The sequence below is a fragment of the Telopea speciosissima genome, chromosome 6 (assembly GCF_018873765.1).
Source record: "Telopea speciosissima isolate NSW1024214 ecotype Mountain lineage chromosome 6, Tspe_v1, whole genome shotgun sequence".
In the NCBI taxonomy this organism is placed as follows: domain Eukaryota; kingdom Viridiplantae; phylum Streptophyta; class Magnoliopsida; order Proteales; family Proteaceae; genus Telopea; species Telopea speciosissima.
In genome coordinates, this window is record NC_057921.1 from 61,307,775 (window position 1) to 61,324,234 (window position 16,460).

Sequence of the window (16,460 nt, forward strand, 5' to 3'; positions counted from 1 at the left end):
GTTAAATTCTGCATATTGAAGAGATAAAATTCATGGTAAGTATACGACTTTGATTTAATTTTATCTAATAATTCAATTTAAAAGAAACATTAAAGTGTTTAAAACATAAATCAAATTAGAAATTATATCCTATATACCAAACAAATAAAAATAAAAAGTAGATCGTTAAATAAGGTTCCTGAAGAAATTAAATTTAAAAACTTAAAAAAAAAAGTGATTTTTATGACACAAAATTAAACAGTGACGAACCTGAGCTTTTGATTTAATTTTATGTTTTTATTCGTGTAATCCAGCCCAACCTTACCCAGTGCCTATGAGTATTAGGTGGGTTGGGCTCGACAATACTGCTTCGGGCTTTTTCTAAACCTTGGTTTGACCCAAGGCCGAGCTAAAATTTGGTGGGTTGGGCCCTACTTATACAGTCCCAGCCCATATAGCTCCTAATCATTTCTGCTCCCAAGGATGAAGGACCTAACCCTAGAACCGAGAACCGTCCCGTTAATTAAATATTTCCAAAATCTTAGAATCCAATCCCAGTTATTAATGGAACTGTTCGGTTCCAGTTCCTAAATAGTTTAGTGTATTGCTACAATGTGCAAAACTACAAAATACTCTTATAAACATGCCAATAATTGAATATATATTCTTAAACATACAATAATCAATTATTTATTCTTAAACATTAAAAAAAAAAAATTCCATTCGTAAGTATACACACCAAATACTTAGGGCCCGTTTGTTTATCGGAAAAGAATGGAGGTGGGAAAAAATGCCAGTTTTTCACATTTTACCATAAACTATGTTCGTGGGCTTCGTTGTGTGCAGCAGGAGGGACAATGTATCTCCCCACATTTCTGAGATTGGCGAAGCCCCTACATTGTTGCGAGATTGGTGATCATACCTGAAATCAAACAATCCAACCAGATTTCCTTGGGCATGACCGCACGATGTTAACCCTCTTAGCATGAATGGCATAGAGATTCGTGTCCTCAAACAATACAACCAGATGTGCATCGGTCGCCTTTTGCAAGGCCGAAATGGTGTTGCTTTGAAACCTAGGATCAGTCTTGAAGTGTTGAGCAATCTCACCAACAACCTCTGAAACAGAAGCTTTTGGTTCAAGAGTTTCGTACTCTTGGTACTTGTGGTTCTCCCACAGCACCACTGTTCCTGGCCTGAATTTGTGGGGCTTCTTGACCCCTCTGTGAATCTCTGTGAAAAAGAGGAGGAGGATGCCGTTGAAATTTATTATTTTATTATCGCTGGTTCTGTTTGTTTCGGTGCCTAAAAAATTTTACTTGAAAATTTTCACTTCAAAAAATTTGACATGTAAAATGTTACTTGTTTAAAAGTAGTCTAATGTTTGTTGTTTTAAGGAAAAAATATATTGAAAAAATTTCTTCCACATAAAATTTTACATTTACGAAGTAAAATTTACCAAGGAAAAATTTCCAGGTAGAATTTTACATCGAAACAAATGGAGCATTTTCTCCTTGCTATTCTATTCCATCACCCCATTATAGATGGGTCCCACCCCCTTTTTTTTTCCTTGCAAACAAACAGGCCATTAAAGAGGAAATCTCCATTTTAGCATACAAATAAGTTAAAATTCCACACTACGAAATCAAATCCCAAATCATTCAAATTTCCATAACAATGTAACCCATAAAACTAAGCTTATAAATGTTTTTAATGGGAATTGATAGAAATCGGGTTCCTCTTTTGCAGGCCCAGTGCCCAGCGGATGCCCGGTGAAACATCCAACAGCTGGGCTACAGGGCCTGGAACACATCCCAGTGCACACCCTGCAATCCAGCCGTTGGATGCCTCAGTGGGCATCCGCTGGGTGCTGGTCTCGCAGGAGAGGAGCCGAATCCGAATTGATCACAACGGGTGAATTTCTCTTCACCCACGATTGAGAAAAATGTTTCTCGCTATGATAATTGGGCTTATCTGTACTTTCCCTAAAAACAAATGAACACTACTACCCCAAACACACAGAAAGTAGAAACCGTAAAACTATGCGAAAAGGCGTAATACATCGTCAGGCTCATGATTGTGAATGCATAAAGACCATGCCATTCCTGATTCCTGATTGGTTGATGGTTAGATCTTCTCAGTCATTCGTCAAAAGAGTATTTTCTCTTCCCCCCCTCCCCCACCTCCACCTTTTGTTTTTTTTTCTCTCTCTCTCAATTTCTTGGGAAATTGCTCGTGCACATTGCACAACGCACATTAGCCATAAAAATGGCTAAAACAGTAAAACCTCAATTCCAGTTTTAATAGCTGTGGTTGCAGGTTTTTTATTAAGTGGAAGTTTGGACTTTGGACTGAGAAGTGGGAAGGAACTAGGGCTTTGTTTATACTGAGAAGTTCGTCTCGTTAGACTTCATAGAGACTGCATCGAACGCTACCCCTTTGTAGTCTGATTCATATGCAACAGGCCTCGTTCTGTGGTACGCTTCTCTTCTTCCCTTCTTCTAATTCGTTTTAGATTGATTAGTTCATTTGAGAATATTGTTTATCCAACTCGATGCAGATTTTCCATGGTCGATGTGAGAACGTAATTTGTTTTAGGAAAGACCTGTCAACCCATTAAGTACATTTTATTATGGGGTCCCATACCGTCATATTTAGTGGTTTAGATTGATAACCAGGTAAAATTTGTGGATTGGGTACAGTATAACTGAAAGAGATTAGGCGTAATGGTGTATCTTTATGTTCCATGAACTTTATTGTGCCAAGAAAAGGGCAATTGATTGGGGCGGGGGGTGGAAGAGAAGAGTGAATCTTTTCTGACCAGAATTCTTGGTCAAGGTTTGAATGGTCTAGCTGAGAAACCTTCGCTGAATTGACTGGAACATAGGGCTGTAAATATTTTCTTCTTCTTCTTTTTTGGGGTTAGGGGCTCGGGAGCTGAGGGGTTGTTGGTTGAACTGGGCTAGCCAAACTTGATTGGACTATGGTCTTTGGTGTGAGAGTGAGTGAGGGAGAGAGGTCTCCAGAACAAATGTAGAAATTGTTTCTTTCAAAAGATTTAAGTCCACTCAAATTCCTAACGTTTTGGAATTTCCCATGGGTTCAGGGGATCTTCTGAATGTGATATATGAATTTTGGAACAAATACAAAAAGTTCGGAAAAGACACTTAAAAGGGATTAAAAAAAAATGCAGAATAGACTGGGAAGGTATAATAAAAGAAGAGGACTCCCCCCCCCCCCTCCTCTCCAAAAAAAGGCAGGGGGGACCAAAATAATTAAATATGAAGGATTTCTAGTAATTTTGATATTTAATGTTTTTTTTGTATTCCATTAGAGCTATGTAAAAAATTTGTAAAATATCTAACTCTATTTCTTGCTTAGGGGGGGGGGGGGGTTAGCCTTCATGGCATTTGGTTAAAAGTTTAACAATTTAACTCTGTCTGAGAAGAAGAGTGCATTGAATCTCTATAGTCAGGACTCAGGATGCAACAGAGGCTGGAGTGAACCTGAACTGGGTTAATCCCTTACTGCTACTATTTTTTTATGTGTGAAATAACATAATTATAATTATGTTATAAACTGGTATAAGCATAAGAACATTTTAATCGAATACTAATTTAATAATAGTAATAATAGTACTTCTAATAAATTAATGGAATGCTACAATCTATTAAAAATCAAAATAACTTGAGCATAAAAGTAAATAATGGTGATAAAGTAATAACTCTCCCCTCCCCCCAAAAGAAAATGAGAACACATGTTTCTGGTCTTAAGTATCATTTTCACATTCTCTGCTGATTGCTTAACCCTGATATGTTTTGATTCACCATGTGGGGCTCTCCATTCAGAGGGCCCTCTTGACTATTCTTGCTCAAGTGACTGTAAATCATCAATGCGCTTGGTTTTGTTCAGGAGGGATTTTTTAAATAGTTTCCATTATTTTAACTTAGCATTTTGAACAAGGTTGTGCATAGGATTAGATGCAGAAATGGCCACTCGGCAACCATGAACCAGCTTTAGGATGTTCCTCACAGTCTCCTATGTAGGGATTGGGAGCTGATCATTGGCTCTAGACCTCACGTGGAGAGGGTTGTCACTACATGGTCTCCTCTTTCAGTTGGATGGTCAAAGTTGAGCTTTGATGGGGTGATCTTTGGGGAGGGGATTCTTTGAGAGCTGAGAATGTGTCCTTGTGTCGTTCTTTATTGTTTGCAGTTTGCACTGGGGGAGGGTTTCACAGTCATTCTAGTGGAAGGGGACTTGGTGAATGTAATTGGGTGCCCGTGGAGATGCATTAGATGCTTGGACTCTTCAGTCATTTCGATCAAGACAAGATCACCAAATGGCATGGCATATTATCTTGCTAAACAAGGGGTTTCTGCTGAGGATGTGTTTTGGGTCTAGTGTCTCTCTTTTTTTGTTTTTTTTTTTTTTAATTCCACTGGCCTAGTGTTCCTCTTTTAGATGTTGTTTTCTGTAGCATTGTGTTCTAGCAAGTATTTGTTGTTTCTTTCTTTTGTTTTGGAGGCTTTAGGCCTGCTGCTTTGCTGGGTTATATCATTCTTTCATTTATTGATGCAAGCAGTTGTTTATAGGAAAAGATAATAAAAGCTTCTTATTATTGTGCTTCAAGTTTTCTATTCAACTTCAACAGGAATTTTGAGGAAGAAATGTTTTCACCAAGAGAAATTCCTGTGGATAGGCTGGATCATGAGGTAAAACATTTCCTATTTTGAGCTATATTTTAAGAGGTCAAGCATTCACTGATTTTGAGCTATATTTTCTGATTATGTATGTGTACTACCATGGTCTTCACGTGTATTATAATTGGAAAATGCTCTGTTGCAGGAATTGTTTTTAACTTAATATGAAGTGTTCTTTATTTGCTTTCAATGCTGATTATTTTGCAGATTTTATTGGATATTTATGGAAACAACTATTAAATTTGGATTTTGGAAGCTTCAAACAACTTGATAAGTACTGTGGCTTTTGTACCATAGACCTGGGTTTGTAACTCATCCCCACCTAATTACCTGAGGCTCTATAATTAATTGCGGATGATGTAACTGAATAGAGAAATGACTGTTGATATGGACCTACTAGATTAATAGGTTTAATAAGTTCAATAAGCAGTTCCTAGATCATACCAAATATGATAAAATTCACAAAGTAGCAACCATTTACTTTATATTAGTATGTAGAATACTAGAATCACACTCAAATCTGTCTACCTTGCTTTGAAACGTCCAACACAGGAACAAGGTCTAATCTGATTGGTTCTGTTATGGAGTGTGCCATAGATGTGTAGTTTTTTTTAAATTATTTGGTAGACGCCAGTTACACATTTCACTTCCATTTGTTTGATAATTAATAAATTGGGATGCCCTTTTCTTCACTTTCCCAGTCTTGCTCAAATGTTACTCTGCTTCAGAATTCATGTAAATCTTTTCTTATTCTATGGGCTACCTTATCTCTGCTACTCATTAAGTCTTACCAGTATAGGGTGTAATTCAGGATTCATCAGCTGATACTGGGAAGGAGAATGCGTCTGTTGTTGATTCATCAATGACTGAATCCAAACATGACTTGGAGAATTTCAATGATCCAGGTAACTAATGAATCATGTTGCCTTGCATTTTTAATTTATGTCGCATTTTCTTTTGAATTTGTGAGACTGGATATCTCAAGTTAGTCATGTCCAACTCTCTGTAACGAGATAGGTTTTGAATGCTTCTTGCTATTGAGCTGACTGGCAGTTGCGCTGTCCCTGGAGGAACATGAAACAATATGCTAGTTAGGAATTACTTATGATACTGTAAGTTGTATTTATCTGGTTTTATATATGATTTCAGTTTGTCTGGAAACAGCCTCTCTGCGAAAGCAGGGGTGAGGCTGCATACATTATGACCCTCCCCAGACCCCACAGTGGCCGGAGCCTTGTGCAGTGGGTATACCTTTTTTTTTATTATATGATTTCAGCTTTTCAGGGTAGTTTAATGCATCATGGAAACAACAGCCGTATATCACCCTGGTTCTTTCGGGTTAAATGCTGTGAATTGCAAAGGTTGGTAAAAAGTGAATTTTAGGAGATTCTTTCTGCACAATACCAGAATTGAGCTAGTGTAGGCATACCCTTTGCATGGACTTAAATAAAGTACAAATTATTTGTATTATCTTACTGTCTTTCCATGAATTCAATGCTTTTAAGCTATCTTCTGAGAGTAAACTTTGGGATTTTGATGTTCTTACTAGTTATGAATATGAATGTAGTTCCAGTTGCTTTGCTCATATGGATGGTGGCATGGTGCACGTATTCGATTTTTTGTGTCTAAAATTAGGGGTGTCAAAAAAGCCCGCTCGGCCCGAACCCGCCCTAAGCCCAGCCCTGACCCGACCCTGATTTTTCAGCGCGAAGGGCGGGTTAGGGTTTAGAAATAGCTTGACCCTGGCAGGGTCGGGTCGGGTCCGGGATAAAGCCTTGGGCTTAGCCCGGCCCGGCCCGGCCCGACCCTGTATTAATATAAGTATATAATAGTATATATATCTGAGACAAATTAAATAGGAAAAGACGAAAAAAATCCTAAGGGCAAACCCTAAATGGCTAAATCTCTTTACAATTTCACTTTCTATCGAAGCATCCTAACGCTTAATGGCTTAAGGGACTTAGGGCGCTGCTCGTTTGCTCGTTGCCTTCCTCTTCCTCCTTCCCTGAGTAATCGGCTTAACGCCTTAATGATTCATAGAATCATCAAGTCACTGTTTTTGGATGAACCCAGAAGCAAGACCACCTCTCTAAAATCTAAAGGATAAGGAGGTGTACCCACGCTCTGTGCCCAAGTTCTAGTAGGGCAACCCTAGAAACCACAACTGCTCTAAAATCTAAGGACGTCTCCCTACTCTCTTTTTCTAAGCTCTTCATCTTTTTTGCTCTCACAGGATTACGATTTTCCAAAGTTAAGATCTTCACCTGCTCTTCTCCCGCTTACTGGATAAACCCCTATATCAGGTACACCCACTCAAAATGCAGGCCAACATCTCACAAGAGAGCATTGGATCCACAATAGAGAAAGAACGAGATCTCTGAGACGCATTTCGTTCTTCAAATTCCTGAATAGTAGTAGAAGAAGCAAAGAGAGAACAAAAACCCTAATTTAAGCTATTTCCAGTTTCCTTAATTGGCGGAATCTCTGTAACCTTTCGCTGTCTCCACCATTAAATGTCCTGCAAAACTCGCCTTAACCTCGATTCGTTGCCGGAGAAGTCGTCTGCCTTCCCTACTACTAGGTAACTCCTGCACTTCACATAATCACATCTCAGATTCTCAGATCTTTTACGACCCTGTTGCCGGAGAAGTCGTCTGCCTGATTCCTCTCTTTTGATTGTTTTTTTTTTAAATAATCTTTCATGACATTAAATTTTTTTTTTTTTGTTTGTTTTGAGTGATCCTGGTTCTTCGTTGTTATAAGAGGAACTAAATTAGCACAGGCCATAGTTCATTGTCTTCTGTCTCTTGTTGATTTTTCTTTTTCTACTTTGGGAAGCTGCTATTCTGGACCAAATTTGTGTTTGTTAATGGATAATTGTGAAACCAGCCTTAATTTGTACTGTGATTACCCATTAGTTTTTTCTCAAATATCTTTATTCTATTCTATTGCCTCCCGTATTGACAAGAATTTTATTGACAAATTCCCTTGGACTTTTGGTCCAGACTGGGCATATTCATAGTGAAACCACTTCTATGATAATCACAATATTTTAATCACTTTCTGAATGTTGGGTTTGTACCGTTTAACTCAACTCCCTATTGCTTTCACTTGCTAAAACAGGGTCAAGACAGGGTCAATCAGGGCCAACCCGACCCTGCCCGACCCTCTCAGGGTAGGGCCGGGTTAGTGAAAACCCTGGCAGGGTCGGGTCAGGGTTGAGGGTTTCTTGGCCCTGCCAGGGTTGGGTCAGGGTCAGGGTTTAGGTTAAGGCCTCTAGGGTCAGGGTCAGGGTTTAGGCAGGCCCGGCCCGGCCCAACCCGACCCATTGACACTCCTATCTAAAATATCCATATCCTTGCAAGTGTCTGCTCAATAATCCCTTTACTAATAATTTCTATAAGAATGAGTTTTAATCCACATCACTGAGTATTAGCCTATGTACTTGTGATGCACTACTAAGTTGAGAATTTTCTTCTCAGGAAGTTCAAACTACAAGGAGAATGAGGAGTGCTATCCCTGTCGGACAAAAGAGCAAATTCATTCTCCCAGCGGACTAGAAAATTCTACTACAATGAAAGATGGAAGACCTTATACAACTAGATACTTCATCATTAAAAGTTTGAACCATCACAATATCGAACTATCAATTGAGAAAGGAATTTGGGCTACTCAGGTCATGAATGAACCAATCTTGGAAGAAGCCTATCATGTAAGATCTTGTTTCGTTTAGTGTTATGTACTATATTCCCAATCCTGATTCTTCACAGGGAAGCTTATGGTTGTCTAAATCTTGCAGAGCTCTGACAGAGTTATTCTAATATTTAGTGTCAACATGAGCGGTTTCTTCCAAGGGTATGCCCAGATGATGTCTTCTGTTGGCTGGAGGCGAGATTGTGTCTGGAGTAATGCCAGTGGTGGAAGTAATCCATGGGGGCGCACTTTTAAAGTTAAATGGTTGCGATTAAATAACTTGGCTTTTCAAAAGACTCTTCATCTCAAGAATCCACTAAACGACTACAAGCCTGTCAAAATTAGCAGAGACTGCCAGGTGTACCTTGTATTAAGTGTTTTTTGCATTAATCCTCAAAGAGTCCGAGTTTGAATATGTGAATGTGATCCACATGCTTTTTCCAGGAATTGTCTCAAGATATTGGTGAAGCTCTTTGTGAACTCATTGACGAAAAGATTGATATAGATGGGAATCTGAAAAGGTACCAGTATAGCCTCTTCAATGGACGTTAAGCCATATTTCTACCCCATCTATACTCTGTTGATCCTCTGTATGACTGGACGCAGGAACAATTTTGCTAGGGATGAATTCTTTCTAAAAAGACCTTGTTTGGAATCTCCAGTTCCCCTTCAAGATGATTTTTTTCATATTGCACCATTGCATATGGCATGGACCAGGGCACCTTTGTCTTATCCTTCCGTGCTCTACCAACACATCCCAGAAGGTGAAGCAAGTAATTTCCATCTAACACATGGAAGATCTCCTAGGGGATTTCTTCCCAATAATCCCCCTACCAATTTTGAGGCATCAAAAAGGTCACTGAAGAAATCTTCATCTGATCATGGGAATCACAGTAACATACCGGGGAATCTGGATATGTCTTTTCAGCTGAATAGTGGGGTTCTGTCTTCAAAAAGAAGCCATCTTGTTGATTCCCTATCTGAGGATGATTTTCTTGAAATGGTAGCCATTTCCTCAACTTCTTTGTTGTTCTTGTTTCTTTCTTCTGTTTAAATGTGGCTTTGGTGCTTTAAATTATTGGTAACTCATAAGACTTGACTGTCACTGTGGAAGTGATCAGTCAATATCTGTTTGCAGTTAAATGAACTTGTTAAATTAGTTCACAGAAGAATGGTGTAGATTAAATTATACTTTCTGAAATTTTCTTATAGACATACATTTTAGTGACTATTTGATGCAGTGCAAAGCCATCCCAAACAAGCTCCCAGTTAGTCCTGTTGGTTTAAGTTATAACCAGCCCAGCCAAGCCCCTTTTTGGTCATTGACTTAAGTCATAGTCAGGCCCATTCTTGGGCCCATATGTTGGTTATACTTAAACCCATCTTCAAGCCCATGTTCTGCTCCTATGTAGCCATCGATCGACCCAAAGTTCTGCCAGCTGGAGGAGATATTTTTTGGCTGATTTCATGGGCACCCCTGAAGACAGCTTGTGGGGACTAAGATCTTATGGCTAGAATTATCTTTTAGAGTGTCCCAGTGCACGAGGCTCCTGCTACTGGAGGGTCTGGGAGGGGCAAATATACGCAGCCTTTCCCCCTGCTTCGCAGAAGGTCCAGAATTATTGTTCCCTGGCATGGGCTCTGATACCACTTAATGTAGGACAGGATTGAAGGTTCAACCAGTCCCAAAACAGGATCTGAAATCAGGGAAAAGGGTACAGCTTGATGGGGTAAGATTGGAGGATTAATGGGTAGGCTTAGGATAAGGAGAAGGTGAGGGAATAGGTCTGGAATAACAGGGAAGTCAAGGGATTAGTCAAACAAATCTGGAGCAGGTTGTTCTTCTCTGCCGATTTGAGTAACAGGGTAGAAAACAGGGTTTTAATGGGTTTTGGGAGAAATTCTGTAGCAGATAATCTGCTGGGTAGAATGGGATGAAACAAGGATCGAGTGGAGGTCTTAGAGGGGGGAGGTTTGCTGAAAAGATGGGAGGAAATTGATGGTTGGATTGAGCAGGGGAGGGGAGTAATGGAATTAGAAGGTTAGTCCAAAAATAGAAACTAACCAAGAATTTGCAGTGCAGGCAACAACAGTGAGCCTCAGCTGTAGTAGAATGGTCTTCTAAGGTCTTGAAAGCTTGAAGGGGATGAAGAACAGCAACTGGAAGAGATCTCCTGGGCTTCCCACCACAAGGAGTCAGCTAGATCAGACACCAGGTCCTTGTCCAAGGATCAAACACCAAGGGAAAACTTCAGTAGAAGTAAACTTGCATAGTAGCAGTAGTTGAATATCAAATCGTGGGCTTCTTGCAGCCCCTGGGTTGCTTTTATTAACTGAGGAAAAGAGGTGAAGGGTTCAAAATTGGAAAGTCTCAAAATTAGAAACTTCCAATTTTGGACCTTTCTTGAGATACAAGACACTATCAGCCCAAATAACTCATGGCTGATGTGAGACTGACTTTCTACTAGCAACTTAAATAAGTAAAAGGACTTAACTACCCTATGGGACCATAACTTAAATTAGACCAGCTGAACCAACTGGTTCACTGGTGTATTACAGGACTCAAGAATTAAAACATAGCAACCCAATAGAACAGCTCTGTTCACGTGAACAGTACCACGTGAACAGTTTACACCAACAGTTGGCTGCCAAGGTAGGCAGCAGCCTTCTTCCTTGAATACACCCTTGGTTCTGCATCAGATGCTTATTTAGTTTCCTATTTGAGTTGTAATCCTAATTGGGAATCCTAGTTAGAGTCTAGTTTCTATTTTATTGGTTTTATTAATTAGTTTCTTACTTGGATAAGGATTGGGTTGCTTTATTATAAATACATGTATGTGGCTGAACAGAAAAGAGACAGAAATTGAAGAAAAAGTGCTATTGACGAAGCTGTGAGATGCGGCAATGGTGAGATACCATTGGTGAGAAGCCTTGGGTGAGAGGATGATGGCTGAGATAGCCTGGCTGAGATAGTTGATCCTATTCCCCCTTCTATATCCCTTTCTTCTTCTTTCCTAACCTTGATGTTCTTCTTCATATGCAAACAGAAAATAGCAATAAAAAAAGGGTTTCAGTTATTTAATTTTATTCCTTTTATTGTATTGCTGCAACCGATCTCCCGCTGTTTTCTCTGGTTCGAGGTCGACTTTGCACTATTAATTCTCTGGGAATATCATCCTCTATCACCTTCTTTATCTATGATTGAGCCCATGTATCTAAAGTAGTCACTTTGTGGAATCTCCCTATCCTCAATATTCACCACCTCATTATCCATATTGGTGTGACTAAAGTTACACACCATAAATTCCATCTTAATTCTACTTATTTTAAGACCTTTTGATTCCAAGGTTGATCTCCATAGCTCCAACTTGGCATTAATCCCTACTTTTGTCTCATCCACCAAACAATATCATCCTCAAAAAGCATACACCAAAGAACCTCTTCTTAAATGCCTCTGGTAAAGTCATCCAAAGGCTGATCCTTGATGTAATCCTATTGTAATTGGGAATTCACTACCTTGACTTTGATTCTCTGGTTATTCTAAGTAATTGTGGTTCGGAAGCACATAGTTGAAGTTGAGTTGTTAAATGATTGTTGGTACACAGGACTTCTAATAGCATTCAGAGAACTTGTTTTTAGAAATTTCTTAGTAAAACCTCAAACTATATGACCTTTTAAAAAATTTGGATCCTCTGAAGTGTATGTTTTCGTTCTTTAAGAGCATAGCTTGCCGACCTGGGAGTTGACTTGGTGACTTGGCTGAGTCTACTAGAATCCCAGACATCTGGAGTCAAGTCAATATGTGGACTCTAAATGCATGAGACTCGTATGAGTCAACCCTGCTACTCGGGCGACTTGCATGACTCAAACTGAGTTTTCAGGGCCGGTCAATCAAAGCTTCTACCTTTTTTAAAAATAAAAAAAAAGTTTGTGGGACCAAACCCATGACATCAAAGGACTCGAGCAAACCACCAACCATCATGCCAACTTGCTTTTTTTTGCTTACAAGTGACAAAACTTAGTATTCAAGCACAAAAGTGCTCAAATTCACCATAAAAACACATGCGGCAAGATGCAAACCTAGGTATCAACATGTTTCAGAAACTTCAAAACAAGAAACTATACCGCCACGCCAAACACAATTCTAATTATTAATTTTTTGTTTATATAAATAAAACCCCTTATTTAAATGACTCCCCTACTTAGACTTGACTCCTGAGGGTCCTGAGTCGAGAAAAAAATCCAAGTCGGCAAGTTATCTTTAAGAGCAACATTTTCCTTTTGCAGTTTGACCTTTGGCTATTTTATGCATCCACAATCCACAAAAATGCTAATGCAAATCTTATCAAAATATACCCGAATCTTACCCCTGTAAATATTGTACGGTGAAATTGGAAATTCAACTGTGTTATTGATCAGATTGCAAAAATCAAAAGACCTTTGCAGTCAAAGTGAGAGCATTATGGTAATAGCCAGTTCTTGGTCGATATTACAGACATATGAAGAATACCTGCAGACCCTTGGCAGAAGTAACAAGTCATCACATGGGCTGGTTAGTATCTTTCTTTCTTAATCTCCAGTTGGCATGTGGCTGCCTTCAGTTGACTATGTACATTAGCATTTGTATTGATTCTGATACTTGCATGTTAAGGATCTCGTGTACTGATGAAAGTAGTGGATGTGATCATTAATCTGGAGTGTACAACAAATTAGCACAATTTTTAAACCTGTTAGACCTACAGCATTGACATGATGGTCCTTAGCATCCAACCAATTGTACTTGGCTGTTCAAATTATTGCAATTGAACTACAAAAAGAATATAAATCTTTTATTTACCTGAATGTTAAAAATTAGTAGTGTTGACAAAGGGATGGAGTGCTTTCCCGGGTGACAGAAATCACATACTTTGTGGAAGGAACTGGAGGCTCTGCCAATCTGGGGTGCAAGCATCTGGTATCCCAGTAGTTGACTTGACGGCTTTCCTAATCACCTATTGCTAGGGACAAGGAAAACCAAGAATAACCAGGATCGAAGGGCCAAAATTAAACCAGAAATAAGGTTTGTTCTACAATTCAAAGCAGATTAATCTGATGGGGACAAGATTCTGTTCAAAGTTACCAATTAATGTGAAGAACAAACTCTAAAATCTGCTCTAAATCCCACAGTTGGATAGGGAGTTGTGTACTGTCACAGAAATAGTAAGTAACCAAAACCCAGAATTAGATTAGGAAAACAGAATGGAACAGTGATTAGTAACCTGGTCAATAACAGCAATCAAATCCCTAAAGAAGTCCTGCAGAAAACAGGTTTAGATTTTGCACCACTACCTTCATCACCAGCACCAGCAGCAGAGACGATAGCATCATAGGTAGCTTAGCTAGTTGGTTGAGTAGCAATCACAGGGTCGGTTGATGCAGTAGCAGTATATACAGCAGAAATTGTGGATAGATAGCAAGGAAAACAGTAGTTTCTAATTTTGGAAAAAGTGTTGGAAACAGCAACTAATATTCTATTGACCTGTTGCACCATGCACAGGTCATTAAACTTCAAAGGTTTGATTCAAAACTATAGAACTGAATGCTCAAATGGGAATCAACAGAATATGGCGATGACCAACTAAAACCTGGAATAGAGCTATCAGAAATTAACAGAAAACTAATGGGAAGAAACAGAATCGCAGATGGAGAAGCACTGAAACAGAGAATGAAGGAAGAAGAAATAAGAAGAAAAAAAAAAGAAGTGATATGGTTGAGCTTCCCACTCGAACCTATGTTAGAATCCCCCTAACCTACCTAGTCTCCCACTAGGGTTTCTGCATCCCACAAACTTGATTCTCACAGTAACAGCATAGAGCCATTCTTTTCTTAAACTTCAAATTGTTGCCTTTGTGCAGCCATTCTCTTTATTAAATAACAGAACATCTATTACAAGATTAGAAACTTCAAAATAAAAACTACTCTTATTCTAATATCTCTCTCTTAGAAACATTACAAATTATAAACCAAGACTCTAATATTGTTATTACATAAAATGCGAAGTCTACTTTCTAGAGAGGAAAAAAAAAACTGAAAATACTGCCTACAAACTAGCAACCAAGTATTTGATCAAAATAGAAACTAACTAAAATGCAAATTTTAAAAGATCTTGGGAGCATCTCTCCTCCCGCGATCTGGCTTCTTGGCATAATCTCTCTTCCAACGCAAGCTGGCACGGGGCCCACAGAATATCTTTTAAATCTTCTTGAAATTCTTCTCCATGCAAGGCATATAGGGGCCTCACAATATCTGTCAAAACAACTCCTTTTTAAACAGTGACAGAATATGGGCCCAAATATGCTGGTTCAATGGGCTTAAATTATATCTGAATATGGACCCAAGTGTGCTGGCCCGATGGAGAAAAATCTGGACAGACTGCTGGTGGGTGGTTCTTCCCCATCGATCTGCATAATGCTTACACAACTAGGTAATTGCTTTTGTTTGCGTGTGTGTGCTTGTGCATGTGCATGCATGTGTGTCTATTACTTCTTACTACCAGGGAACCACCTTGACAGCCATAGTTGTCACAGCGTCTAGGCCACACTCAAGGAGTTGGAGGGGGTCCAGACGCAAGGCAACACCAACAAGGCGTCCAAACACATAGGCATCGCCGCGATGCCTTGACAACCATGGTTGTCAAGGCGACGCCTAGGCATCCAGGCACCTTGGTCGCCTAGTTGGTACCGTCTTGATTTTGGACCCTCTCCAACGCCTTGGGTCGCCAAGACGCTGTGACATATATGTTGACAACTAATGACAACCTGACAAACCTATAAAATATTAACCAGTTAGTGCATGTATTACATTTGATCAATGTCGGTCAAATTTAAGTTGTTAGACATTTATGGAATACTTAGCGTCTTTTGTTCTTAGATTCCCGTTGGCCCAAATAGATTGATACACGTGGTAGTCATAGTATCATGATGCACTGTTGCAGTGTAAAAGAGGATCTTTTATACAAATGGATGATCTTGAACTTCTGTCAATTCCTATAGATTCTAGAAAATTTCCCATCAGTATTAAAAATAAAGTGGTAGAAGAGGTCAGATGGTGAAAGTTCATTAGCCTTGCAAATTTTGATCTAGGACATCTCCTAGGCAAGGACCATTCAATGAAGAGTCCTGACCTGCAATACATGCATGGTCTCTAGCTTTTCTGTCAAAGAACACCTGTTTTTAGTACTGCTATAACAAAACACAATTTCCTAAAAAATTATTGTTCTTAAGTAATATGTTTGTCTAGTTTATCAGCAACCAACAGGATTCCTATCAAATGGGCCTTGCCTAGCCATTTCGGTAACCTTGTTCAAGATCACTGCAGCTTTTTTTCTTTGGTCTAGGAGTTCTCCAAGATGCGTATCTATTTTAGCATCAGGTTGATGATGTTATTGCAGTTATGTTATAATTTTCTGGGTGCGCACACTCTGACAGGTAGTTGGATCATCAAGAACCATGCTGGAACCATCAAGTAAAGAGGCTGAAGATGATCGGTAAGTAAACTCAAGTTCTATGATAAAAGAAAGAAAAATGCAATTCTTTAGTCTTGTACTGAGAATCTGAGATCTTTGGAGTGTTAATGGTTTTCATCCTTGATGTTCAGATACTCACACTCTCTCTCTGACAGTCGGCACTCGCAAAAGAAGACGCATCAGCCATCTTACAAGTAACTGTGTGGATGTGCAATAAGCCAGGTTATCTTCTTGGAGTACTTTGTGGTTAATGCGAGATAATATTGATGAAGGTCTTCCATTTTCTACAGGGATCAGTTTTGTATAGAAATAACTCCAACTGTACTATACTTTCCCAGGAAAGAATTCTGCCCAGGAATGGGAACTAAATTTGTATAGAAATTAAATTTGTGCCAATTCTTAATACTTCCATCTCCAAACACCTCAAAGGTCATTTTTACTTTCCACTGAGTGATGTATCTATTCTTTTATTGAGAAATTTACATTTGCCTTTTTCTTGAGTTGATGGAATATGAAATCGAGATAAGTGATTTCCATTACCTCATGCACAAATATTTGTTCACATTTTGTACCTGATGTAA

At 39.1% G+C, this 16,460-nt stretch overlaps 1 protein-coding gene across 8 annotated transcripts; it reads left to right on the forward strand.

Annotated features, from left to right (window-relative positions):
* Nucleotides 1-2,202: 2,202 nt before the first annotated feature.
* On the forward strand, nt 2,203-16,272 carry LOC122665141. Of its 8 annotated transcripts, none has more exons than XR_006333440.1 (10): nt 2,203-2,456; nt 4,634-4,694; nt 5,494-5,587; nt 8,165-8,394; nt 8,482-8,733; nt 8,820-8,896; nt 8,982-9,378; nt 12,795-12,927; nt 15,842-15,900; nt 16,011-16,043. XR_006333440.1 is itself a non-coding variant. In XM_043861211.1 (10 exons), exons 3-10 carry the CDS (start codon nt 5,545-5,547, stop codon nt 16,075-16,077), a joined length of 1,182 nt encoding a protein of 393 aa, XP_043717146.1. In that variant the 5' UTR covers nt 2,203-2,456; nt 4,634-4,730; nt 5,494-5,544; the 3' UTR covers nt 16,078-16,272. The 8 variants fall into 8 exon arrangements, 7 of the variants coding, with proteins under 7 accessions (XP_043717146.1, XP_043717149.1, XP_043717144.1 ...); XM_043861211.1 differs by having other exon boundaries at nt 4,634-4,730; nt 12,871-12,927; nt 16,011-16,272; XM_043861214.1 differs by having other exon boundaries at nt 4,634-4,730; nt 8,168-8,394; nt 12,871-12,927; nt 16,011-16,272.
* Nucleotides 16,273-16,460: the final 188 nt, after the last annotated feature.